General features: G+C 43.0%; 1 protein-coding gene across 1 annotated transcript in view; it reads right to left on the bottom strand.

The window, feature by feature from the left end:
- The window catches only part of LOC140195679 (protein FAM184B-like), a 228,838-nt gene that overhangs the window by 2,629 nt on the left and 198,593 nt on the right, over positions 1-27,616 (bottom strand). Inside the window, exons 10-15 of the mRNA XM_072254395.1 lie at positions 13,744-13,894; positions 12,358-12,561; positions 8,492-8,673; positions 7,471-7,614; positions 5,786-5,903; positions 1,717-1,821 (exon numbers count right to left, since the gene is read on the bottom strand). Of these exons, the coding sequence (XP_072110496.1) occupies positions 1,717-1,821; positions 5,786-5,903; positions 7,471-7,614; positions 8,492-8,673; positions 12,358-12,561; positions 13,744-13,894 (904 nt within the window). The remainder of the gene's footprint in view (positions 1-1,716; positions 1,822-5,785; positions 5,904-7,470; positions 7,615-8,491; positions 8,674-12,357; positions 12,562-13,743; positions 13,895-27,616) is intronic.

The following is a 27,616-nucleotide window of genomic DNA, read 5'->3' as shown; positions in this document are numbered from 1 at the left end:
GCGCTGAGGAGTGCGGTAGAACAAAAGAATCTTGGGAATACAGGTCCTTAATTCATTGAAACTGTCGGCATAGATCGATAGGGTCATAAAGAAGGCTTTTGGTTCATTGGCCTTTATAAATCAAAGTAATAAATACAGGAGATGGGATGTTGTGTTGTTGTATCAGACATTGATGAGGCTTAATTTGGAGTAGGTAGGTGCAGGTTTGGTCACCTACCTACAGGAAAGATGTAAACAAGGTTGAAAGAGTACAGAGAAAATTTACAAGGATGTTGCTGGACTGGCAGATCTGAGTTATAAGGAAAGATTGAATAGGTTGGAACTTTATTCCTTGGAACTTAGAAGACTGAGGGGAGATTTGATAGAAGTATACAAAATTGAGGGGTATAGACAGGGTAAATGTAAGCAGACTTTTTCCACTGAGCTTGGGTGGGACTAAAACCAGAGGTCATGGGTGAAAGGTGAAATTTTAAGGGGAACATGAAGGGAAACCATTTCCCTCAGAGGGTCATGAGAGTGTGGAATGAGTTGTCAGTGCAAGTGGTGCATACAAGCTTGATTTCAATGTTTAAGAGAAGTTTGGAAAGTTACGTGGATGCTAAGGGTATGGAGGGCTATGGTCTGGGTGCAGGTCAATAGACAGCAGTTTAAATGGGGCTGTTTCTGTGCTGCAGCTTTCTATGCCTCTTTCTCCTTTAAAGCACCTTTGGCTTCCCTTAAACCCATATCCTCTTGTTTTTGATATCCTTACCACAGAAGAAGTATCCAGATTATCTACATCTTCAGCCTCCTTCAACTCAGGGGGAAAACAACCTTATCAATCTTCCCTAATCCTCAAATTCAGTAACATCCTGGTGAACCTGCTCTGTACTCTTACCAGCTCAACCACATCTTCCCTAGTGTGCTGAATGGAACTGCTCACAATAGTCTAAGTGGGATCTAACCAGTGTTTATAGTCTATACCCAATCTAAAAAAGGTTAGCATGTAATATCTCTTCACCACCCTCTAGACTTGTGTTGCCACAATAACAGAAGAGAAAAAGGAAAATCAGGCACAAAAATGTGTTTTTTTAAAAACTTTTATTGAACTGAACTAGAATGACATAGGAGCCGAAGGGAAATGCTTGGCCTAAGGAATTAGAGTGTGATGAAATAAATGAGTTATGTCTTTGAAGTGGGAGTGTACAGGAGGGGTTGAGGAAAGATTCAGTAGCACCTGGTATGGGAAATAGAGTATAATACTACCTTGAAGCATTGGATAATTGAAGGGGGCAATGATGACTAAGTTCAGTACATAGCAGGAATATTTTTCTACTTTCCTTAGCCCTGGAATGGTTGAACCTCCTTCCTGGGTTACATTAAATAGTCCCTCTTCTTACTAACTGAAGTCATTGTCTTCAAAGAACTTTAGCTCTGGATATTAAACTGGCCATACCTCCTCTGTGTGACCCCCCCCCCCCCCACCCATCATAGAATCTCTTCCACACAGCCACTGAAATGAGAGTACAACATTGTGGAGGGAATTTTGTGGCCTTAAAATTGCACTTTCCTATTCAATAACACTCTAGCATCAAGTTAATAAGCACTTAACACAACAACGTAGTATGCAAAATGCTTCCTTTCACTTACAAATTTGTAATTATTAATCTCCATCTAATTTCACTGCTAGAGATGCCATATCTTCCACATATTTAACAGATTGAAAAAACAATTTACCTTCATGTTTGAAGTGAAGCTTCCAGGTGTAGGAGTTCTGATAAAAGATCTATTGATGTTACTTTCACTGTTTGTCAAGGAAATTTGCTTAAACCTCCTGTCGTCCTATCAATTAGATGGAACACAGTTATGATAGATGAAAGTTATGAGTTTGCAAATAAAACTTATTTACTTTAAAAAAAAATCTCAAAGTCATAAAAGACTTTAGGTTCCACTTTGAGGTTTTAAGGTGGTGATATGAAAAGATGGCTGGAAGTTAAATGCAGCAAGCAGGAAATTTTCAGTTCTGTAACTTTTTGTGGGAACTGGAATGATACAAAGACACAATGATGCCCAAGTGAACCTGAAGGATATTGTGCTGCATTTAAAGCTTCAATAACCAAAGCTGCTGAAAACAAGATACTGTCAGCATTACTATTGTGCCTCCAGGTGTTAAAAGTGGAGCTGAAAAAGCGCACTTCTTAGACAAAACCAATATCGTTTTTGTAGGATGAAATTCAGTGGGCTACTAAAAGATGAGTGACCACATCTTTATCTGAAAACTGACTTGGTGGATTCAGCTTTCATCTTTAATGCTCTTGGAATAGAGTTTTATGCATGATAAGCTATGTCCTGGAATATGGACGAACAATATGGGTGGTGATATTAGGGTTGTGGCTGTGGGGACAACGAGCATGACTGAATACTCCTGAAATTCTGCTATACAGTACTGAGTGCTGCAAATTTTTAAGGTTGTTTCTAAAAGCACCCTGATTCTGTGCAATTGATGCCACTGGCTTGTTTGGAAGATAAAGCTGCTGCATTGATGTACTGCAGCTGATTCACACAACTGTAGGATTCTGAAATTGGTAAGTGTTCCCCGGGCCTGATGACAAGTGCTCATGAAGTCTGCAATAAGTCCTTGAACCTACCTTTCCCCATTGCAAAAACACTGCTGAGAACCTGCAAAGAAATTATTTCCCTGGCATAATGATTCCAGCCAAAATTTAAATAAGCAATCTCTACATAAATGCAGCACACCAAATTGAAAGACATACAATTGAAATACATCTTCACATTTGAGCCTTTTAATTTAGTACGCTGCATTTGCACAGAAACAAAATACAGTTTGATGGGCAAAAGACCGAAGATATAGGAGCAGAATTAGGCCATTCAATCCGTCGAGCCTGATCCACCATTCCTTCACATAGCTGATCCTGGATTCCACTCAAACCCATACACCAGCCTGCATGCCATATCCTTTGATGCTCTGACCAATCAGGAAACTATCACCTTAAATATACACACAGACTTGGCCTCCACCGCAGTCTGTGGCAGAGCATTTCACAGATTTATTACTCACTGGCTAAAAAAAAAATTCCTCCTTACCTCTTTTCTAAAGGGTTACTCCTCAATTTTGAGGCTGTGTCCTCTAGTTCTGGAGACTCCCACCATAGGAACCATATCTCTACATCCACCCTATCTAGTCCTTTCAACATTTGGTAGGTTTCAAAGAGATCCCCATGCATTCTTCTAAATTCCAGTGAATACAGGCACAATTCTGCCCCTGTGTCTATGGCCACATTGCAGAACACCTCCATTCAGTTTACAAAAATGACTGGGCTTCTAGTTACCAGTCACTTTGATTTATCCCACTGTAAGTATTCCACAGAGGCTCAATGTAAATGCAAGGAACAGCATCTCCTCTTCCCACTGTTTCCATTATAGCTGTCAAGAATCAAGAATGAATTCTATCATTCCAGGTAAAACAGCTTTTACATTTTGTATTAGAACTGAATTGTCACTTAAAATTGAAAATTGTACTTTTTATTCCTCCATGAATACTGCCTGACCTGCTGGGCATTTGTTTTTGTTTCTGATTTCTGTAACTTTTTTTGCTTTTGATCAATTTCTTCACGGGTTTTGGGTATTCTGCACCAGCCCTCTCTAAATAAAAGGATATCACCAAGATTTCGATGCCAGGGACATTACACAAAATGGAAACACTTTTCTCCATCAATGACATCTTGCACCTTGGTGAACTTGTTTCACAGGTTCTGTGTTTCATAACTCTGCTGGGAGCTGGTGAATTTTTGGGTTGAATGTGCCCTAAGTAAATGAGTGATGGTCAAGAATGTGAAAGCAATGGATAAGGCTAAGAAACAACACACACAAAATGCTGGAGGAACTCAGCAGGCCAGGTAGCATCTACGGAAAAGAGTAGAAAGTCTACGTTTCAGGCTGAGACCCTTCATCAGGACTGGAAAGGAGAGATGAGAAGTCAGAGAAAGAAGGTGAGGAGAGGAAGAATTACAAGGTAGTAGGTGATGGGTGAAACCGGAAGAGGGGGAGGGGTGAAGTATTGAGCTGGGAAGCAGATTGGTGAAAGAGGTAAAGGACTGGAGAAAGGGGGATCTGACTGGAGAGGACAGAAGGTCATGGAAGAAAGGAAAGGGGCGGAGCATCAGAGGGAGGTGATGTGCCAGTGAGTAGATAAGGTGAGGGAGGGAAATGGGAAAGGGCCTCCACTGTGAGCTTGGAAAAACCTCGGGCCTGCAATACAGTAGAAGGGAGGCAAAGTGACCATACTGGCTTATTCCAATGCCAGAGTGCGAAAAAGAATTCTCCGGCATGGATGGAGTAGTGAAGACAAAATCTGCCTCTTGACAACAATGCTTGGAGCATGGTTTTGTCATAAGGAGCATTCTACTTTGCAGGAGACCTGATTCAGATTATATTATCATGCAAACAGGAGACTGAACTAATGTTAAAATGACTTGTGCTAATGATGGATACAGATCGAGTGTTGGACTGCTCACCACTTAATCCACTGACAGTATAGGTGAATTAGCATGGATACAGATCAAGTTTTGAACTGGTCACCACTTAATCCACTGACAGTACAGGTGAATTAGCATGACTGTCCTTTCCCAACCAACATCCACAGCCGTGAAACCCTAGTTATACTCATCTGGTTCCCTTGGGTTAGCTGCATAATTCACACCAGAATCCTGAAACTGACTCTGTCCCAAACTCTGTCATGGTGGACAACCAGTATTCCCTTGAGTTAGAGTGGTATTTGCAGTTTTTCTTTTGAGCTTTGAAGTGCTTGAAGAAAAATTGTAAGTACCCCTCTAACTCAAGGGATTCATTGTTTCATGTCAACTGAAAGTGAAAAAGAATGAATAGAATGGTGCTGAGAACTAAACGCCTAGCATAGTTGGCAGATAAAGCACACCACCCTGGAAACTACACACTAGCCAAGGGGCACCACCTGCCCCATCTGTGAATAAATCTGCATGTCCTACGTCAGTCCCCCTGATAATGCCAGAACCATCCTCCATCCATAATTATGTAAATGTGAACAACAACTGCAATACTTCAACAACCAATTCATTGGAGAGAGGTTAGGGAAAAAAACAAAAGTCACACAACACGATATTAGTTATCATGTTTATCAGAATTGAAATCCTTAATAATCACAATGTGATTATAAGATTGAAGCATTACAGTATTGGCAGAAGAACTGCTTGAAGGCTTGGGAGTTGTGCCCTAAATTGGTACATATTTCAATTTGCAAACAAGTGCAAGCACTGAAATCTGCAAACCCCTTTTATCTTGTCAAATTCGAGCAAGGAAGAGAACCAGTACCGTCACAAACCAGTTAATTGCACAGTCTCCACAGAACATTTATTTCAGTGATAGATAAGTGAACTACATTTTGGTGACACAGATCTTCTATTTGAAGCATGACAGCTATCATTGACGAAGATAACCCTTTCTCTCTTGAACTATACTTGAACTTCTAAGAGGCCTCCATAAAGGTTTATTGTACGGAATAGCAGCCCAACCAGCATGATACAAATTTTGAAAATGAGATTGAAGAAATTTTCTGTTAGAAACACCACATTTTCGGTCTTGAGAAATTTTCTATGCATAAAATGTAGGATATTTCAATATGCTTTTTAATTAAGAAGTAAACCATATTAGCTGAATGGGAACTGAGGATTTTTTTTCTGCCTGGAGGAATATAGGTCAACATTTTGACTGCTTGACTCTCATTGAAATGTCCCAAATTGTAACCACTTACCAAGAGTTTTTTAATAACCTGATCACGTTCTGATAGCTTATCTTGAAGCATATTAATGAGGTGCAAATCTTCTGGTTTGGATTCATGCTTTTTTGATTTTTCTTCGATTTCTTTCAGTCTGCAAATGATTGCAAGTTTTACAGAGTTTGTTATGAGTCATTTATAAGCAAATTGGTGTAATTAATTATGCTGTCACTCGACAGGAGTTTGCACAAGGCAAGATAAATAAAGTTGGATGAGTTATTAAATCCTGTGGCGAAAATATCTTGGCAGGTTTATATTTCATGCACCACGTACTCAGATGATTTCACCACTGCACATAGTGAGGTGTTTTTTACACGATAAGTCACAGTTAAGAAAAGGTTTTAAAAAAAGCCTCAAATTCTAATGGTGTCATGTTAATAATGTCTTGTCAAAAATGTAGTCCTCATATTATATAGCAACAAATGAAGCCCTCTAGCTTATTTTGGTTCTCCACTATGCTGTCAATCTATTCCTCCACATATTCTCCCTCACACGCCCATTAACTACCCGCTAATACTCCTACCACTACTCAGATTAGGGGTAATTTGCATTGCCTATTGACTTTAGAACCAGCACATCTTTGGGCTGTCGGAAGAAACCAGAACACCCAAGAGGAACCCACCTAGCTACAAAGAGCACAAACTCCACACCTCAGAGGCAGAGGGTAGAATTGAACCCAGGTTCCTGGAGCTGTGCGATAGCTGTGCTTCCCGCCACATTGCCAATCTACTTTCTTTGAAACACTTTTATAGATCATCCCTTATTATAACTGGCAATGAGCAAAACTGAGTTGCTTGTTTGGTCGGTTCAGAGAGGATTTAAGAAAGAATCAATCACATTGGTTAGGAAGAAGTTAGAATGAACAAAACTGGGTCAGAATTGCAGAATTCTCACCACCTCCCCCCCTCCCCCCCGATGACCATCACACAGAATGTACAGAAGTCTGAAATCCCACATCACCAGGTTCAATGGTCAAAGCTTCCCTTCAATCACTTAGTTCTTGAACCAACTTGGACAACCGTAACCACTACCTCAGTACAGTAACACTATGACCTCTTTTTCCATTTTGCACCACAATAGACTTTTTGTTCTAATTGTGTTTTCTTGTATAGCTTATGTTCAATTTGTATTTTCTTTGTGAATGTTGTCTGTATGCTATGTCCCTGTGATACTGTTGCAAGTTTTAAAATTTCACCTGCGCATACGTGAACTTGCTAATAAGCTCAACTTCACCTAATAAACCAGAAGATGTGTTAATGACAATCCACTGTTTCTATGGTCATCATAACTAAATCTAGTTGTTTTTCTTTTAAATTCCATATATAAGTTCTATAGGGCCCTTGTGGGAAACAAATTCTGATCTTAAGGTTTGTTAGGTTAGGTCTTTGGTACCTAAACTGGCAAGTTAACAACGGCATCACCACCCCATCATGCTCCATCCGTCTTGAAAGTGGAAATAAATTTCTTAAAGTTATATTTGTCCCAGTTGTTTCCAGAAATTCCAAAAGCGCAGTAGAACTTAGTGACATTGACTTTGCCTCAGATTTGAGCATCATCAAATTGACCACAGAACTTTCATGCACAGAGTTGTTGGTTTTAACATGCATCTCAAAGCACTATTTATTTCACTCTAGTGTTTTAACAGGGAATGGAACACTTACTCAGTTTCCATGGAAACTACTTTTGCTTGGAGGCTGGTTTGGGAGCTACTGAAATCAGACACAATGCCTTGGATTTCTTTTAAATGATTTTGTTTCAGCAAGTTGACTTCTTTTTTGTGTTCTGCCTTCAGCTCTTCCAGTGATCTATAATATGGGAAAACAGAAGTTGGGTAATATTGTAACAACTCAAAATTTTTTTTAAAAGGCATAAATCTTTACAAAAAATCAATTGTCAGATGATTAATCTTACAAAATATTTTATGTTTCGCTACATTCAGAAGCATTCATTGTCCTTGACCAAGTTAACAGCAGAGCCCAGGAGTGTGGCTTAGTCAGATGTTATCCAGTTATTTTGTGGGCAAGGCTTTTACTGGCTCTTCCCCCCACAAGGCATTACTTTGGGCAAATAATTTTCCCCCTCCCCCTTCTTCAGTTCCCCACTCTGGTCCCTCCCTTACCTTTTCACCTGCTTATCACCTGCCCCCAGTGCTCCTTTTCCCATGGTACACTCTCCTCTCCTATCAGATTCCATCTTCTCCGGCCCTTTACCTTTTCCACCTATCACCTCCCTGCTTCTTACTTCTTCACCTTCCCCCACCTGGCTTCACCTATCACCACCTTGCTTGAACTCCTTCCCCTCCCGATACCTTCTTCTGGCTTCTGCCCCCTTCCTTTCCAGTCCAGATGAAGAGTTGCAGCCCAAAACGATGATTGTTTATTCACTTCCACAGATGCTGCCTGACCTGCTGAGTTCCTCCAACATTCCGTATGTGTTACTTTGGGCAAGTCTCTGATGTGGGTCATTTACAATGGGCTGGTTGACACCAGTGGACTTGGAAATCATCAATGCATTGTCACAAAACCTTATTCCTTCATTCACCAAGTCCAAAGCATTCGTAGGCACCAGAAAGAAGCGTGGCCCAGAAGACAGCACTTCGTTAAATCTGAGCGATTTCTCTCTTATCCCATTCCCTTTGCTTTCTCTAACAAAATACAACTTCATTAAGCAAGAGTTACTAACTTGTGGTGCTCCTGTTTAATTCTCTGCTGGATGGCTTCCTGATTCTTTAATTCCAGTTCCTGGCTGAGCTGTTCCACATTGTACTGAAGGAGCGTCCTTTCTTTCTGTAGCTTGAACATTTCACTCTGGGACATTAATAGAGCCTCTTTCAGTGTTTTTAGCTGATTCTGGTAGTCATCCTCCTTCAAAAAAAAATGGTTACAATCATATCTCTTTGCATATTTAAATAGCTACTACCTTCACCTGCAAACACAAATCATGATTTTTCTAGCAACTGTGTGATTAAGTGAGCATGCTTGAACGCACATAGCCGTTTCATATCCTTTTTCGCGACTGGACATTAATCATGGCACAAGTTGCATATCAGCACCTTTACCAAATGAACTAGGTGGTTCACCATCAGTTCCTTCAGGACGTCGAGAGCAAGCAGCAAATTCTCATAACAACACACGCAAAGTGCTGGAGAACGCAGCAGGCCAGGCAGCATCTACAGGACGAGGTACAGTCCACGTTTCGGGCCGCGACCCTTCGTCAGGACCAACTGAAAGAAGAGATCGTAAGAGATTTGACACTGGGAGGGGGAGGGGGAGATCCGGAATGATAGGAGAAGACAAGAGGGGGAGGGATGGAGCCAAGAGCTGGAAAGTTGATTGGCAAAAGGGATACCAGGCTGGAGAAGGGAGAGGATCATGGGATGGGAGGCATAGGGAGAAAGAAGGGGGGAGGGGAGCACCAGAGGAAGATGGAGAGCAGGCAAGGAGTCTACCCAGATGGAATATAAGGTGTTGTTCCTCCAACCTGAGCGTGGCTTCATCTTGACAGTAGAGGAGGCCATGGATAGACATATCAGAATGGGAATGGGACGTGGAATTAAAATGTGTGGCCACTGGGAGATCCTGCTTTCTCTGGCGGACAGAGCGTCTGGGTAGGCTCCAACCTGATGGCATGAACATTAACTTCTCTAACTTCTGTTAATGCCCCTCCTCCCCTTCTTACCCCATCCATTATTTATTTATTTCCCCCTTTTTTTTTCTCTGTCTCTCCCTCACAATAACTCCTTGCCTGCTCTCCATCTTCCTCTGGTGCTCTCCTCCCCCTTTCTTTCTCCCTAGGCCTCCCATCCCATGATCCTCTCCCTTCTCCAGTCTTGTATCCGTTTTGCCAATCAACTTTCCAGCTCTTAGCTTCATCCCTCCCCCTCCTGTCTTCTCCTATCATTTCGGATCTCCCCCTCCCCCTCCCAGTGTCAAATCTCTTACTATCTCTTCTTTCAGTTAGTCCTGACGAAGGGTCTTGGCCCGAAACATTGACTGTACTTCTTCCTATAGATGCTGCCTGGCCTGCTGCATTCCACCAGCATTTTGTGTGTGTGTGTTGCTTGAATTTCCAGCATCTGCAGATTTCCCCATGTTATCAAATTCTCATCTTGCCAGACTTGCCCAAATCCCCAAAATAAACATTAAAAAGCATCAACCCGGATTTGTCATTTACCCGGGGAAAAATGGTAATGATGCTCCTCAGAGGAGGCCCAATTTTCCAGTTTTACTGATGCTTACAGAATCATAAAGACTATTGCATGGAGGGACACTGACTAGCCCATCAAGAACCTGCCAGCATCACATAAGAACAATTTCAGCTGGTCACACTCACTTTTTCTCTCTTCATACCAATGCAGTTGTACTTCCATTGAAGTTCCTAGCCATTTCCCTTTCAAAAGCAGTACTTGAAACTGCCTTGCAGCTACCCTGCCAGTGCATTCCAGATACTAATCATTCCCTGCACAAAATATTTTTCCTCTTGTCACTTATGGATCTTTTATCAATTGCCTTCACTTTATAACCTCTGATCTTTAACTTTTCTACCATTTGAAACTATTTCTCACTGTCTACTCTGTCTGGACTTTTCATGATTTTAAATACCTCTCAGACCTCTTTGCAAACTCTTCCATTTGAAGGAGAATAACCCCAATTTCTTCAGACTGTTCATGTAACCAAAGTCACTAATCAGGAATTATTTCTGGTAAATCTCCTATGCAACCTCTCTAAGCTTTTCACGTTATTACTACAGTAGGGTGTCCAAAGATGGACATAATATTCCTCTTGTGGTTGGCTCCTTAAAAGAGGTTTACTGGAACAGTGGCAGAAACATGTTTTTTTTTAAAACAGCTGCATGGATCAAACTATTGCTCTGAGCAGGAAATTTTTACATGGCCTGACACAGCAACAAAGGCTATACATGCAGGAGCATTTCAGTTACTGTGTGGCCATGCAGCTTAAAGGGACACTGGTTGTCATTCAAGCAGCTGATTAACTATCCCTTTTGCCCTACTAATTAGCTCTATTCCAGGGGTTCCCAACCCGGGCCCCACAGATCTCCTGCTTAATGGTATTGGTCCATGGCATAAAAAGATTGGGAACCCCTACTCTCTTCCTTCCCGCCTCCTCCACCTTCAATTGCAGAGATGCTAAACAGCCAGTGATTTTCAGCAGCCAGCACTGCCCCGAGGAATGGATCCTGGACAATAGCAGCTAGCACTTACTTTCCCGGATCTTCACACTACAGCAGCAGGGCACATAAACAACAGAAACTGTGAATACACTGAAATGATTCCAAAAGTGGGATTGCATATCTTGTATCAGACAGGGAACTCCCCTCAGTATGTGTCCAGCAGATATGGAGACTAAACTGATGGCTGGTGTGGTGCACAACCTCATCAACTGAAGACACCATTCGATGCCAGAGGAGGAGCAGAGAGGAAACTCAACACCCAAATGCAGCTTGAAAAGCAGAAGAAGCAAGAAGGCCCAGAGGGTGTCAGCATCCACAGCCTGAGGAGGTGGTGGCTGTCTGTACAGATTATAACGATCTCTCTGACAGAAAGATACTTCATATAGGGAGACTGCAAATTCATGTCTCCAAAGCAACTCAGCTGACTCTTATCATATTCCAATGGTTAGCAACAACCTATTAACTAGGAATTAGTAAAGCAGCGAAGATGGTATTTAATAATAAGGACTTACGGAAGTGTAGCGGTAATGCATTACAGCTGTAAGGTCAGTGTTCAATTCCCACCATTGGCAGTAAGGAGTTTCTACATTATCCCCGAATGTGAGAATGTGAGTTTCCTCCGATTCTCTCACATTCCAAAGACGTACTGATTAGGATTAGTGAATTGTGAGCATGCTATTTTGGCACTGGAAGTGTGGTGACACTTGCACTCAGCACGACCGACCCTAGCTGATTTGATATTATGCACACGACACATTTCATTGTATATTCCAATGTGCATATAAGTAAAGCCAATCTCTTTTCTGCTATGATTGAAAGACACAGATGAATGTGTGAATCCCTTATCCATTTATTAAAATGCTTTGTTCCATCACTTTTCAATTCTCTGGCATCCCGACACTTTCTGTGAGGATATAAAATTTATTTTCATATTCCTCAGGTGGGTGGTGGCTCTCTTCCCCCACCCCCACAGGAGACACCCCTCTCCTGACACTTATCTCAATGCTGAGAATTTCCAGGTCATTTTTAGTAAAATGAACATTTCTTTTCCCTCTCCTCTGCAGTGTCTGATATTTTAGTGGATGCCAGATATAACCAGGTATCAGGTTGTCAAGGCTGGTAGGAATGTGCTGGGAAATTACTACATCTGTTTTCACCTGATGTCCTGGCCATTCATAAGCATCCATGGGGCCCAAGTTGTCTCAGAGGATGAAGTTTCCTCATGTGAATGTCACAATCATTGTCTAAACCTCTGGACCTCAACACCACCGTAACAGGATTGACACTGGGATGGGAAGTCCCACAATATTTACTTCCATTAAAGGAAACTGATAGAGCAAATTGGTTACAACTATTACCTGCTGTTTACTTCCCTCCTCAATTTTGAGAGCTTGTTGTTTTAGGGTCTCAAGCTGGGATTTAAGGTCCTGATTTAACGAAGAGACATGCTGAACATTCTGCAGGAGAGTTTCCTTTTCTTTTGTCAATTGGGATTGAAGCAACTGGACTGTGGCTTGGGAAATAGTAATCTGTTGTTCTAAACTCTTCTCTGTATCTGCAAGCTGAAATAAAAAGAGAATAAGAATTACAATCTTTGATATTTTAGCTTTAATTCATTTTTAAACACCTATAAATAAACATGATTTCCAGGATCAATTTTCAAATGCCAGTATTTATTGCCTTAGGAAAGCTTGTGGTAGACCATCCTCTTGAACGAGTGAAGGTCTCTTGTTGAAGATACCCCCAGTGTACTGTTGGCCTGGGAGATTAAATATAGACCATGGGATGATGAAGGACCAGTGATATACTTCAAGGTCAAGATGGTGTGACTAGGAGTACTGTGTGACTAGGTACCATTCTCCATTTGTGTAAAAAGAATAATCAACTGCCTCAGCTGAAGTGCTGCAAAGGTTTTGAAGATAGTTTTCTGGTCTTAGACTTCTTGTCTGCTTAAGATAATTCTAAAGTGCCCTTAATAGTGAGTTTAGTCTTCCTTACACGAGGATTTCAGCAATGGAATTTTCAGTGGTTACCAGAATGGAAGGGGATGCAGTCATTGAAGGTTCCTGAGCTGCAGTTTCAGTGAGAGCAGATAGAAGGAGGTAAGCCCACAGGGATTCCTAGCCCTCCTGCTTATTTTACAAGTGCAGGACAACGTACCCGCACGGTTCTGAAGAACCGTGAATGCCGGAACTGTGCTTTTCCAGGAGAACATCATAGTAGTGTCACCTCCAGTGATGTGACTCCACATCACTTCTCTTGCTAGAATGTCCACCAGCACACTGAGCTTCCCTGACTACAACTCCTCCAGGATGACAGAGAAAATATTAACAGAGTTCATTTGTGGGCCATAACTTACCTGCCTCTCAGAGCATGCCAACTAGCCTCCCAGTCTTTCATCACAGCCATTGACCAGCAACTTCTTTGCCCCATTTCAGGTGGGCTGGCTTAGAGAAGAGTAAGGTTGTGAATGAGGCCAAGTAGACAGTAGACTGGCTTCAAAGTAACGTAGTCAGGTGGACTTGACCTTGGCTCTGCAGTCCATCTGTTCAAAATTCATATCCAGGTGATAGCGATCTCAGGGCTAAAACACACCAATTTACCCATTCACTATTTCAGATCCAGGAGTTTAAGAGAAAATGCTGCTGTCTCGCTGATAATTGCTTCCAGCACGCAAAACTTGCTGATGCAATCACAAATTTGTAAACTGCCTAACTGTCTGTTCTCCTCCCCCATCTGTTTACCTTTGCTTCAAGCGCTCCTGTTATGTCTTTCCACTTTTTCTGCAGGGTTTCCAGTTCACGCTCTTTCTCCTGCTGCAGGTGAGCTAGAGCAGTCTGCTTATCACTAGCATGTTCTTTCTTCAGCCTTTCCTGCAGCTTCTCACCGTCACATCTGAGGAAGGCATTAAAAAGATAGCTTTCACTTTTTAATCCAGAGCCAAACTGCTCTACAGCTCCAAAAAAAACCTGCCAGTCTTGTAAGAAACAAACAAATCTGAATGCGGTGTAGAAACTAAAGAGACTCCAAAAGGGATTAGCATCAGGCTCTGCATAGGTTCCTTATCTGCAAGTTTTGTATTTTTCAAACTGGTGATTGTGTGTGTAGAGGGGACTGGGTGAGCCACAGATCCCCAGATTGGCTAAACTTCCTGTAACATCCCTTCTCTTTTACATTCACATAGAGCTATGCCTAAAGTTCTACACTGGTGAGATGGGTACTCAGTTTATTGTTATCCCTGGTCCTCTCCTATTGAGGGAGATACCCTGAGGTTGTTTGCGTCAAGGTGAATGCTATAGAGATAGATCACTTAGCAGACCCAAGAGGGAAGGGGGAAAATAAGGAAAACCCAACCCTTTGTGTGCTACAGCTTTGGGACAGCTACAGGTCAGCTTCTTTCTACAAGCCACTGCCCACGGGAGGACTGCAGTGAGGAGGAGTCTGCGACCCACCTCTTTGCACACTGTCAGTTCACAAAGAGGGTGTGGAGGAGGATGGACGGGCTACTGTCACATTTCATCCCCAGCAGCTGCGTAAGAGGACTCACTGATCTACGGGCTGTTCCCGGGGACGCACATGGAGACCAACATCCGGTGCTGCTGGCAGATCATCAACTTGGTGAAAGACCCTCTTTGGTTGGCCCGAAGCTTGATGATCTACCAGCACATGGAGATGTCCGTGGGAGAATGCTGCCGACTGGCACATTCTCGGCTGCAGGAGTATGTGCTGAGGGACGCACTGAAACTCGGTGCAGCGATCGCAAGGGCCCGGTGGGGAAGGACCACAGTATAGGTTTCTCCACCCGCGGGAGTGGGAGGGGTTGGGTGGCGGGGAGTATACCCTCAACAATGATGTGGGTAAGGTGAACAACTGGAGTGCCACGTGGCTGGCCATAAGTATGGATATGTACTGACTATAATGGAAACTTATGTAAAGGATGGAAAGTTATTGAATGGTTTATTGTATATAATTTTATTTTTGAATAAAGTATATTTTGAAATAAAAAAAATTAAGGCAAATTCACATGTCTGCACATTGCTACAGAGTCATAATGCAAAGATTTTTACTCCCTCATGTTGTGGGATGGATGTAAGATTTAAATAAACTCTAAATTCTACAGCTTCCAATGTTCGAAGTGCAGTGGAATGGAATGGGCAGCATTCACTAGAATCTGGGTAAACTGGAGACACTGGGGTTTCACTCCTTGGAACAGAGGAGGAGGAGGAGAGGGGATCTGATAGAGGTATTTAAAATCATGGAGTGTACAGGCAGATAAACTGTTTGAATTGGCAGTGGGTCACGAACCAGAAGATGAATGGCAAAACAGCCAAAAGTGACGTGAGGAAAAGCCATTTAATTTTGTTACGGCACAAGGGATTAGGTGCTGGAATATGCTACCGGTACAGTATTGTGGTTGCAGCAGGTTCAACCACACTGCTGCAAAGAGAAGGAAGGAATTAGAAACAGAGAAAATAGGTGCAGGAGTAGGCCATTCGGCCCTTCGAGCCTGCACCGCCATTTATTATGATCATGGCCGATCATCCAACTCAGAACCCCGCCCCAGCCTTCCCTCCATACCCCCTGACCCCCGTAGCCACAAGGGGCATATCTAACTCCCTCTTAAATATAGCCAATGAACTGGCCTCAACTGTTTCCTGTGGCAGAGAATTCCACAGATTCACCACTCTCTGTGTGAAGAAGTTTTTCCTAATCTCGGTCCTAGAAGGCTTCCCCTCTATCCTCAAACTGTGGCCCCTCGTTCTGGACTTCCCCAACATCGGGAACAATCTTCCTGCATCTAGCCTGTCCAATCCCTTTAGGATCTTATATGTTTCAATCAGATCCCCCCCTCAATCTTCTAAATTCCAACGAGTACAAGCCCAGTTCATCCAGTCTTTCTTCATATGAAAGTCCTGCCATCCCAGGAATCAATCTGGTGAACCTTCTTTGTACTCCCTCTATTACTTAAAAGGAAGAATTTACAGGGTAATGGGAAGTGGGATGAAGCTGAATTGCACTCACTTAAACCTTCTGTAATCTTCTTGTTATTCAGTAATGTATCATTCTCCAGATCTGGACAGAGACAGTCCTAGAGGTTCATTCCCATGATATTCTGACCATGTGTAAGTACATGTGATACGGTGTCACATTACATTAATTTATCTGACTTTTATATGTACAGGCCAGCCCCAAGCAACATATAGGTTCCGCTTTTATAGATATCTGTGATTTTGTCCATAAGTCAGAAAAAAATACAAAGTTCAATTGATTTGCTAACCACACCTTCACAGTATTGTCATAAATGGCATCACAAGCATATAAGATCTATAACAAACACACAATCACTGAAAGTGGAAAGAGAGTAGTAACAAGATGTGCCATTTGTAGAAATGAATGTATATCCATTTGTTGGACTTTTGAATCCAATATTGTGGGAGCTCATTTGTACAAATATCTATGAGTCAGGTGTTCATATATTCTGGATAACCTGTGCAGGATTTATCTTATAAAGAGCCCTTGCAAATGGAATGGTTATATATGGTTTCAGGCCACGTGTCTAACCATTTTCAAGATGCAGGAAGCCCCCCAGAATTGTACAGAACAGGGGAAAATAGGGCCAAAAGTATGAAAGTCTATTCTCCATGTCTTTCCCTAGAACTCCCCGTCTTCACTTCAACCCTTATCTGCTCATTCCTCATTACTGAAACTCCCTCTTCTCTTTCTCCTGCCTTCAGGCTCCCTCTTGCCCCAAACTCTCGAGACCTTAAGATTTTAGGGCTCAAGGCTCCTGTTACAACAGGTTAAATTCAGATTGTAACTCCAGCCCACCTCCATTCTACCCTGTAAAATCTATTGAACTGGCTGGTAATTACCCCCACCCTCATCCTAAGATCTCTGTCCAGTAATTTCAAAGCCCTGATTACTAATTTCCCAAGACCACAAGACAGTTCCCAGCTTTTATCTTACAGAGATCTCAGTGGCAGAGAAAGCTTTCCATCAGTGTGAGGGAAATGTGCATGTTTTTAAACACACAGCTCATTATATTTATCCACTGTAGTGAATACCAGGCAAAGGGATTTCAGTCCATCAAAGCCACTGCCACTTGGTGCTTTCATGTACAGTGTATTGAAAGTTGTCTATATCAACACTAAATGTTGCTGACAAGGCTAGCCATTATTGTTTGCCTCATTGCCCCTGGAAATGAATAACCTGTTGTTCAGAGTGAAGCACACTGTGTCTAACCCGGCGCTGCTGATAGTTTGCCGTCACTGAAGGGCATAAGTGAACCAGATGAATAAAGTGGTTCTGATTTCAAGGGGATGATCGCATCTTTTACAATGTTAATTTCCTTGGATGAGTAAGAAGTATATATATGCTTTATAGAGGAGAGTATCTTTATAAGTGTTTGATTTAGACATGACATGGGAGCAGAATTAGGCCATTCAGCCCATGGAGTCTGCTCTGCCAATCCATTATAGCTGAAATATTTTCCCTCTGATCCCCATAATCTTGGCTTCTTCCCATAACCTTTGCTGCCCTTACTAATCAAGAACCTAGCAACATCCACTTTAAATATATCATAGAGACATAGAAAACCTACAGCACAATACAGGCCCTTCAGCCCACAAAGCTGTGCCGAACATGTCGTTACCTTAGAACTACCTAGGCTTTCCCATAGCCCTCTATTTTTCTAAGCTCCATGTACCTATCCAGGAGTCTCTTAAAAGACCCTGTCGTATCTGCCTCCACCGCTGTCGCCAGCAGCCCATTCCACGCACTCACTACTCTCTGCCTAAAAAACTTACCCCTGACATCTCCTCTGTACCTACTTCCAGGCACCTTAAAACTATGCCCTCTCATGTTAGCCATTTCAGTCCTGGGAAAAAGCCTCTGTCTATCCACATGATCAATGCCTCTCAATATCTTGTACACCTTTATCAGGTCACCTCTCATATCAAATGACTTGTCCTCCACAGCCATCTGTGGCAATGAATTACACAGATTCACCACCATCTGGCTAAAGAAATTCCTCCTCATTTCTGTTCTAAAGGGACATCCTTGTTTTCTGAGGCAGTGACCTCTGGTTCTAGACTCTCCCATTATTGGAAACATCCTCTACATATCCACTCTATCTAGGCCTTCATTGCTAGCTTTCAATGAGATCCCCCTCTTATTCCTCTAAACTCCGGTGAGTACAGGCTCAGAGCCATCAAACATTCCTTTCATCCTTGAGATCATTCCTGTGAACCTCCTCTGGACCCTCTCCAATGTCAGCAAATCCTTTCTTAGATAAGAGGCCTAAAACAGCTCACGAGACTCAAGTAAGGCCTCACCAGTGCCACATAAAGCCTTAGCATTACATTCTGGTTTTTATATTCTACTCCTCTCGAAGTGAATGCTAACATTGCATTTGCTTTTCTTACCACTGACTGCAAAGTTAACCTTTAGGGAATCCTGCACGGGACTCCAAAGTCCCTTTGCACCTCTGATTTCTGAATTTTCACTGGTTTAGTAAGTAAAATTAAAATCTAACTTTACTTCACTTTAGTAAGCTAAACTGCTTTTGTTTTAGCAGTAAAACTTCATTTTTTTTTACTGCTTTTGTATCAAATACAATTAGAAATGAACATCACATTGCTAAAAAAAAGCATAATTTTATCGCATTCACATAATACTCTGGATCTACTCCAATATGCCTACCACTACAACTGGTTAACAGCAGATATGATCACTTTGGCTCTTCTCGCTGCTCTGGGCCACCTAGACAACAGGAATTCATGCATTAGTCTGGTTACAGCTTGGTGTTCAACATAATCACCCATCAACCTTCAAGACCTGGGCCTCTGTAACTCCCTCTGCAACTGGATACTCAACTTCCTCATTGCCAGAGAAGAGAAAACCTACAGATCTTTATTGCCAGACCTCAGTCGGTGGGGATCAGTAACAGCATCTCCTCCTCGCTAACCATCAACACAGGTGCTGTTTATTTAGCTCCCTGCTCCATTCTCTGTACACACATGACTGAGTGGCTAAGCACAGCTCCAATCCTGTCTTCAAATTTGGCAATAACACCAATGTTGTTGGATGAATCATAGATGGTGACAAGTCATCTTACCAGAGCGAGGTAGGTCACCTGGTTGAGTGGTGTCACAAAAACAACCTCTCGTCCAACATAGCAAAACTAAAAGAGCTGATTGTTTACTTCAGGAAGGGGAAGGAGGTAAACATCCTCCAGTCTACAGTGGGGGACTGGCAGTAGAGACAGTCAGCAGATTTAAACTAGTGGGTGCTAACATATCAGATGACATATCCTTGACCCAGCACATAGATGCAATCATAAGGACAATATGCCAGCATTTTTTGGAGGTTAAAGAAGTTTGGCTAGTCACTGAACTTTAACGTACATCTACAGATGTACTATTTTCTTACTGACCACATCATGATCTGGTATGACAATTGGAATATGTAGGAATGTAAGAAGCTGTAGGGAGTAGTAGACTCTGCCTAATACATCATTGGCACACCCTTCCCCACCACTGGGAGTATCTACGGGAGACGCTGTCTCAAGAGGACAAGATCTTTCATCAGACATCCCCACCACTCGGGCCATACCATCTGTTCACAGCTACCATTGGGCAGCAGATAAAGATTCCTGAAGTCCCACCCCATCAGGTTAAAGAACAGCTGCTTCCCTTTAACCAATTGGTTCTTAAAAGAAACAGCAAAACCCTAATCACTACAATTTAGAAACCGGCCACTTTGCACTAAAATGGACTTTTGATATTTATTATTCTAATTTTGTAAAGATTGTGCATAATTTACGTTTACTTTGTGATTGCTGCTATATGATGCTATTGCCTCTGATACTGCCGGAAGTAAGCTTTTCATTGCATCTGTGCATAAAAGTACTTGTGCATTGACAATAAACTGAACTCCATTTTGACTTTACTCATTTTTATTTGGTCAAGCGTCACTTCACTGCAATAAGGAAATAGAACTGACCCCCAAAAAGATAGATTAGCACCAAACCATCAATAGTGGTCGTGTATTTTCATGATAAACATTACCACAGGGGAAGAGGTAACCAATTAGAAATATAAAACTTCATTCTTCTCATCTCACATAAAAGCCAAAAAAGCATAGGACTTTACGGGAACGGAGCCCTTTCTCTGCCAATTTCTAGCCTGGTGGAGGAATACAGATGTGGCAAAGCAAGGCTGGAAATGACACTCAAAAAATCTCGGGACCCAATCATAAGAGGCATTGCTCCTGCTCTAGCAACAGGGAAGAAGTGGACCCCAGCCACAGCAGCACTGGATGCAGAAGCTGCCCTCCAACACCGGGACATAGTGGGCTATGTCCAACAGGGCAGAGGAGGCTTTGGCCCTGGAGTGATGAAACCGACCTGGCAAAAGGCTACTACAACTGAACGTCAGCACCTGGTGGTGGAGGTGTGCCACCAGGAAGCAGCAGCCAGATGTGCTAAAGCAATATCCCAAGCCAAGCAAGGCTGCTGGATGAGGTGGGAGGGTGTTGAGAGGAGGAAAATCACATGGAGTGAGCTGTGGGGCATGGAGTCAAACAGATTGAGCTTCATCATCAGAGCAATGTATGATGTCCTGCCCTCTCCTACAAACCTAAATCTTTGGCTGGGAGAGGAGGATCCAGCCAGTCTTCCGTGCACAGTTCCGGCATCTCTCAAGCACGTCGTGGTTAGTTGCAAGACCAGCCTAATACAAGGCAGATACACCTGCCGACACAACCAAGTGCTGAAGTTTTTGGCAGCTGAACTTGAGCGTAAGAGAGTAACCACCAACGCCTCTCAATGCCCAGACAACGGTCCCACAACTACCATCCTTCATCTGGGACGGAGAGAAACCGGGGGCTAACCCCTTGCCTCACGACTCATGCCCACTAGGCCAAAAACTTACCTTCCCATCTGAAATTGCAACAACCAATCTGCGGCCTGACCTGGTCCTTTGGTCCAACTCCCGTCGGCGCGTCTTTATCATTGAGCTGACGGTCCCCGGGGAGGATGCTGTGGATGAGGCTTATGAACGGAAAAGGCTGCGATATGCCAATCTTGCAGTTGAAGCAGAGAAGCGAGGCTGGAACGTAAAAGTGCACCCAGTTGAGGTGGGGCTTTGTAGTCAATTCCACCGTAAGGCTGCTGAGGGAAGTAGGGGTCAGAGGGCAGGCCCATAGGAAGGCAATCAAAGCAATTGCTAATGCCTCCGAAATGAGTTGTCACTGGCTGTGGCTGAAAAGAAGGGGTGCTGTCTGGGCTGCCAAGTGACCATCTGGAGACTAACCGTGTGACACACACTCAGGTCTGATCAGTCTGTGGTGGGCCTGCCTCGGCTGAGGGTGTCTTGTGATAAAAGGCCAAAACACCCAGTGATGTAGAGGTACACAACTGAAGATGTGTCATAATGGTAGTAACATCTAGTGGTCATCTTTACTTCCACTCAAGTCAAGTGCAGTGCAGAAACTTTAGGGATTGTAACATCCAGCCCTATTAATCAAAATCAAACTGCAAGGAAAACCACTCAGTGAATCAAAAATGAAAATCTCATGAAATTCTCACTGGATTCTTTCATTTCCAACTTATTGATGCAGCTATAAAGAAGGCAAGACAGCTGCTATATTTCATTAGGAGTTTGAGGAGATTTGGTTTGTCACCTAAAATACTCAAAAACCTCTATAGATGTGCCATGGAGAGCATTCTGCCAGGCTGCATCACTGCCTGGTATTGCGGGGGGGGGGGGGAGGTGCTATTGCACAGGACTGAAATAAGCTGCAGAGAGTTATAAAACCCCAAACAGTCCTCCCAGGTGAAGCAACACTTCATTTATGAGTCTGCTGGGGTCATCTATTGCATCTGGTGCTCCCGGTGCGGGCTCCTCTACATCGGTGAGACCCGACACAGATTGAGGGACTGCTTCGTCGAGCACCTCTGCTCCGTCCACCACAACAGACAGGATCTCCCGGTAGCCACCCACTTCAACGCTGCTTCCCATTCCCATTCGGATATGTCCATACACGGCCTCCTCTACTGCCATGATGAGGCCAAACTCAGGTTGGAGGAGCAACATCTCATATACCGTCTGGGTAGTCTCCAGCCCCTTGGCATGAACATTGAATTCTCCAACTTCTGGTAATTCCCTCCCCCTTCCTTCCCCCATCTCAGTTTCACTCTGCCCCCTCCTCCAGCTGCCTATCACCTCCCTCATGGTTCCGCCTCCTTCTACTACCCATTGTGCTTTCCCCTATTCCTTCTTTGCCTTTCCTGCCTATCACCTCCCTGCTTCCCTTCCCCCATCCTTTAATCTTTCCCCTTACTGGTTTTTCAACTGGAACCTACCAGCCTTCTCCTTCCCACCCTCCCCCCACCTTCTTTATAGGGCCTCTGCCCCTTCCCTCTTCAGTCCTGATGAAGGGTCTCAGTCCGAAACGTTGACTGATCGTTTCCACGGATGCTGCCCGACCTGCTGAGTTCCTCCAGCATGTTGTGCGTGTTGCTTTGACCCCAGCATTTGTAGAGTATTTTGTGTTAGAGAGTTATAAAATTAGTCAGCTCCATCATGGGTACTAGCCTCTGTAGTATCCAAGACATTTTCAAGGAGCGGTACTTCAAACAGGCACCGTCCATCATAAAGAAACCACACCACCCAGGGCATGCCCTCTCTTCTCATTGTTACCATCACAAAGGTATAGAAGCCTGAAGGCACACACTCAGTGATTCAAAAACAGCTTCTTCCCCTCTGCCATCAGATTCCTAAATGGACATTGAATCTCTCACTACTTTTTGTTTAACTTCTGTTTTTGCAGTACTTGTCTTAATTTAACTATTTAATATACATATATAGGTACCTAATATACATATATAGATACCTACTGTAATTCAGTTTTTTTCCCATATTTATCATGTATTGCATTATCATGTTGCTTCAAAGTTACCAAACTTCACAGCATATGCTGGTGATATTAAACCTGATTCTGATTCATTCCTCCCTGGAATTTGTGCTTCATTTATTTAAATTTCTCACCACTGACATTGTTAATGATTGCTCTGCTTTCATTTCTATTTTGAAAAGGCTTCACACAAAATGTTTAGTTGAGAGTAAAAGCTGTTAGGCAAGTACAGAAATCTAAAACTGAGAGACATTTGTAAGTATGTACTTTGGGAGAATTGTGACAACAAAAATGGACCATTATATAACGTCCCCTTTATAATATCAGGAATTACTGAAGTAATTCAGTAGATTAGGTTTACCTGCCATTTGATACTTTCTGCCGCAGAATAATACCATCACAGCATTCATGCTAGAAATAGGTGGCGTAACACGATTATTGAATCAGTTGCTCTGCATCTTTTACTCAATTAAAATTCTACAGTATGTTAACGTGCCAAATTTTATATTATTCACATAAATCGATAAAGTGAATAACAAATCATAATGATCTCATTTATGCTATTACCATTTCTGGCTTCAGAATTGACTTTATACATACATGCCCGGTGCACTAATGGCTCTCAGGATTATATGGACCAAGACTGCTATTACTAATGCAGTGGTAAGTAGTTAATTAAAACATCTGCTATGGGATATGGTGTGCTGCACCAAAAGATCCATTTACAGCAATTTACAGTCCACAGTACAAGTGCATTAATGTGTGCATCCTGATGATTTACTTCTGACAAAAGGATGGTGACATGAAATTACTTAGTGTCGCATATTTCAATTTATTGAAGAACAATTTTTAGACGAATATGCAGTATTTACTGTGAGTTCTACATAGACTCTGGTCTTAACCTTCTAGGCTCCCTGTGCCTGCAGTGCTAACATCCAGGCCCGCTCAGTGCTGCCTTATAGCATGTTTCTGGACACCACTTTCAGGACTTTGGATCACAATCACATGACCCACAGTTGGCAAGCATAACTCTCGTAAAGTAGGCTTTCACCATGCTTGTAGACCTAATTTAACATAATTTAAGGTACGTGAGGCCCAGAGTTGGAAGCCTATCTTGGCGATGTCCTCTAAGTCATACACAATGTTGTGTCGGTGCACAATTATGTACATATTAAATAAAAGCACACCCATGGGAGATGGCTTTAACTGGTGTATTCACATTGCAGAGGAAAGAGAGAACAATGCTCATGCATAGATAACTGTCCACGCTCAGATCAATACATAGTGCGAAGGGGAGGAGGTCCTTTCTCTAAAAAAATATAGATCTGTACATTACACTTCCTCCCCCTTTAGATTAAATCAACATAAAACTGTATATGTACAAAACATTCAATTTCCCTTTTATAAACCCATATCCCAAATAAACATGCTTTCACAATAACAGTCCAAAACTAACTTCATAGTCTTCTGGGTGGCGCTCTCCTTCTTTCAGGATAGCACCTGTGGATGTGTGGAGTGGCATCAGGTTTGGTAGGGATCCTGTCTAAGAAAACAACATTCTCGGTTGGCGGAGTCACGTTGCTGTCAGTGACATGATCATCAGTGAGAGGTAAGTCCGGTGACTGTAATGTGTCTGTCTTGTTGGATATGGTCGACTCAGGTGTGATCTTCAGTTGAGCATCCACATGACATCTCCATGTCTGATCGCAAGGTGTCCACTTGTCTTCTCAGTGATCACATGCTAGGACTCCTGTCCAATCTTGAAGCTGCTTCGCTTGGAAATTGGCTGAACTGTTCATTCTGCACTTTCGTCCGTAGGTCTGGTTTCAGGAGGTCTATGTGAAATCTCAGATTCCTGTTCACGAACAGCATTGCAGGTGCTCAATTTATCATCACATGAATGAAGTTTCAACACACAAAAAGGAAGTTGTCCACCTTGTGTTGTCCTCCTTGTCCGTTGCTTTAAATAGACTTCTTGAAGGCTTGGATAACCCTTTCAGCTTGCCCATTGATGGGTGGTGAAGAGCTGACTTTATATGTCTGATGCCGTTTTTCTTCATGAACAGTTGGAACTCTTCTGACATGTGTTGTAGTCCGTTGTCTTTCACAATTTTTTCTGGTAAGCCGTTTCTGGTGAAGATAGTCCTCAGAGCAGACAGTCTTTGCTGAGGTAGTTGACTTCATTGGTATAACCTCCAGCCACTTTGAATGAGTAACCACAGCAATCAGAAACATGGAGTCCATGAATGGCCCAGCAAAGTCAATATGCACTCTTCGCCATGGTGAAGATGGCCATACCCACAGGTATAATGGTACCTGTGGGGGTGCATTTTGAACTTTTTGGCATCCCAAACAGCTTTTGGTCAAGTCTTCAATCTGTTTATCTATTCCTGGCCACCACATGTAGCTCCAGGCGAGACTCTTCACCTTGATTGTACCCGGATGTCCTTCATGCAGATTTTCTAATACTCTGGCATGCAGCTTAGCGGGAACCCCAACATGAGATCCACACATCAGGGTTCTTTAACATACTGATAGTTGGTCTTGTCTCGCTGAGAACTCTGGAAACATAGGGTTACCATGGGCTGGCCATCCTTGCATGGTGACTTCATAGGCTTTGACAATGCCCGGTCATTCCTCGTTTCCCTTTGTATTTCGGAATTTGTTAATGGCAACTGGTCCACCACTGTGTTGTGGAACACCTCTGCTGGGTTGCAGTATGAAGACTTCTTCTCTTCAGTTGCCAACAGAGGAAGACGTGACAAGCCATCAATATTGCTGCATTGTTTGGTACCCTTGAACTCTATGTCATAAGAATGGTCTCCTAGGAATAGTGTCTAACGTTGTAACCAGGTAGCAGACATCACTGGAATTCCCTTCCTGGGATTGAAATCCGTCATTAGCATAAACCTTTGTCTGTAGAGGTAGTGGTGGAACTTCTTTATTCCCCATACTAGACTAAGGGCCTCTTGGTCGATCTGTGGGTAGTTGTGTTCTGCACTTGTCAGTGATCTTGAAGCAAATGCTATCGGGCATTCAGATCCATCTTTCGTAGTGTGTGACAAAACAGCTTCAATGCCATAAAGGGACGCATTGCACGCCAGTCTGATGGGCAGGGATGGGTCATAATGGGTGAGCAATTCATTGGATGTTATTAGTTTCTTTGTTTCCTTGAATGCTTTTTCACTTTATATATTGGCTTAGTTTTGTCTTTGAGAATTTTCACTTGGTTGTGCTTTTTGTCTGACTTGCACATTCTCTTTATGTGACCTTGTCTGTGACATGTTCTGCGACTTTTTCTTTGAAGCAACAGTTATTTGCATCATGGGAGGATTTGCCACATTGATGACATTTTTGGTTTCTTGCACCATTCAGGAATATTTTGTGCATTTCACATTTAAACCTCCTTTTCTGTAGTTCTACTGCAATCTCTAATGATAATGCAATGATCAATGCCCATTCTAAGTTTAGGTCTCTTTCTGCCAGTAGCCTCATTTGAGTGCTTTGACTATGCATGCTGCATACAAGCCTGTCCCTTAATGCACCAGAAAGTCCATCCCTAAAGTCACAGCTCTGGGAAAGTTTGTACAGTTCTGCAATGTGTTCAGAAGGGTTTTCATCTTTTTTGTAAAATCTAAATTCCTCAGCTATTACCAGCAGTTTAGGGCTCAAGTGATTTTGTAAAACTGTAACAATTTCATCAAACATTTTGCTTGCTGGCATTTCAGGGGTTACTGAATTGTGTAACGCACTAGATGTTCTTGGGCTCACTAAGTTAAGAAGTCAGGTCAGGCTTGCCTGGTGAGGAGGGTAGCTAGACACCCTGCAGGACAAAAAAACGAGACCTGTCAAAGGGTGGATGAACCCTCTCATAGGGTCAATGGCCAGCTAGCAAACACGTGCCGTGAAGCACGGAAAGGACATCCCTTGCTTCGAAGCTTGGTCTGGCCATTCACTGCAATAGAACTTCCCCCATCCGTCTTGGACCCCACCATGCCACTGGATCCGGGAGGGGATGTCGAGAGGGTGGGTCTGGACCTGTGCAACCCCCTACTCACCTAAAAGCCATTCACACACACTCTGTTCCTTTCTGAGGAGTAGGGTACCACCCCACTAACTGACTGAAAGGAACCATCATCATCCTATGGGATGGAGGGGGGGGGGAGGGAGAGAGAGAGGGAGAGGGAGAGGGAGAGGGAGAGGGAGAGGGAGAGGGAGAGGGAGAGGGAGAGGGAGAGGGAGAGGGGGAGGGGAAGAGGGAGGGGAAGAGAGAGAGAGAGAGAGAGAGAGAGAGAGAGAGAGAGAGAGAGAGAGAGAGAGAGAAAACAAGTCAACTCTCTCAATATATGACTCCCAGACTTCATTAGCGCGCTCAAATTCGTCAACTTTCCCGACTGAAGCCATTGACACATTATTTTCGCTTCAAATTCAGCGCGTCTTTCACAGTTACTTTGTTAGCGTCTGTGACTGCCTCCTCGTGCTGCTTAACTCACTGTTTGGTCCCGTAACCCGTCAGTGCAGTTGGCGATATTCTCTGACATTCAGATTCGTACTCGTCACCAATTTGTTGTGTTTGTGCAGAACTACAATCAATTAAATAAAAGCACGCATGTGGGAGATGGTTTTAACTGGTGTATTCACATTTAGGGTAGGGGGAGAACAATGCACATGTGTAGACAACAGCGCATGAGCAAACTGCAC

Source organism: Mobula birostris, chromosome 3 (genome assembly GCF_030028105.1).
Source record: "Mobula birostris isolate sMobBir1 chromosome 3, sMobBir1.hap1, whole genome shotgun sequence".
NCBI classification, from domain to species: Eukaryota; Metazoa; Chordata; class Chondrichthyes; order Myliobatiformes; family Myliobatidae; genus Mobula; species Mobula birostris.
The sequence above is the reverse complement of the archived record's forward strand: the minus strand, read 5'-3'. Positions and strand labels throughout refer to the sequence as shown.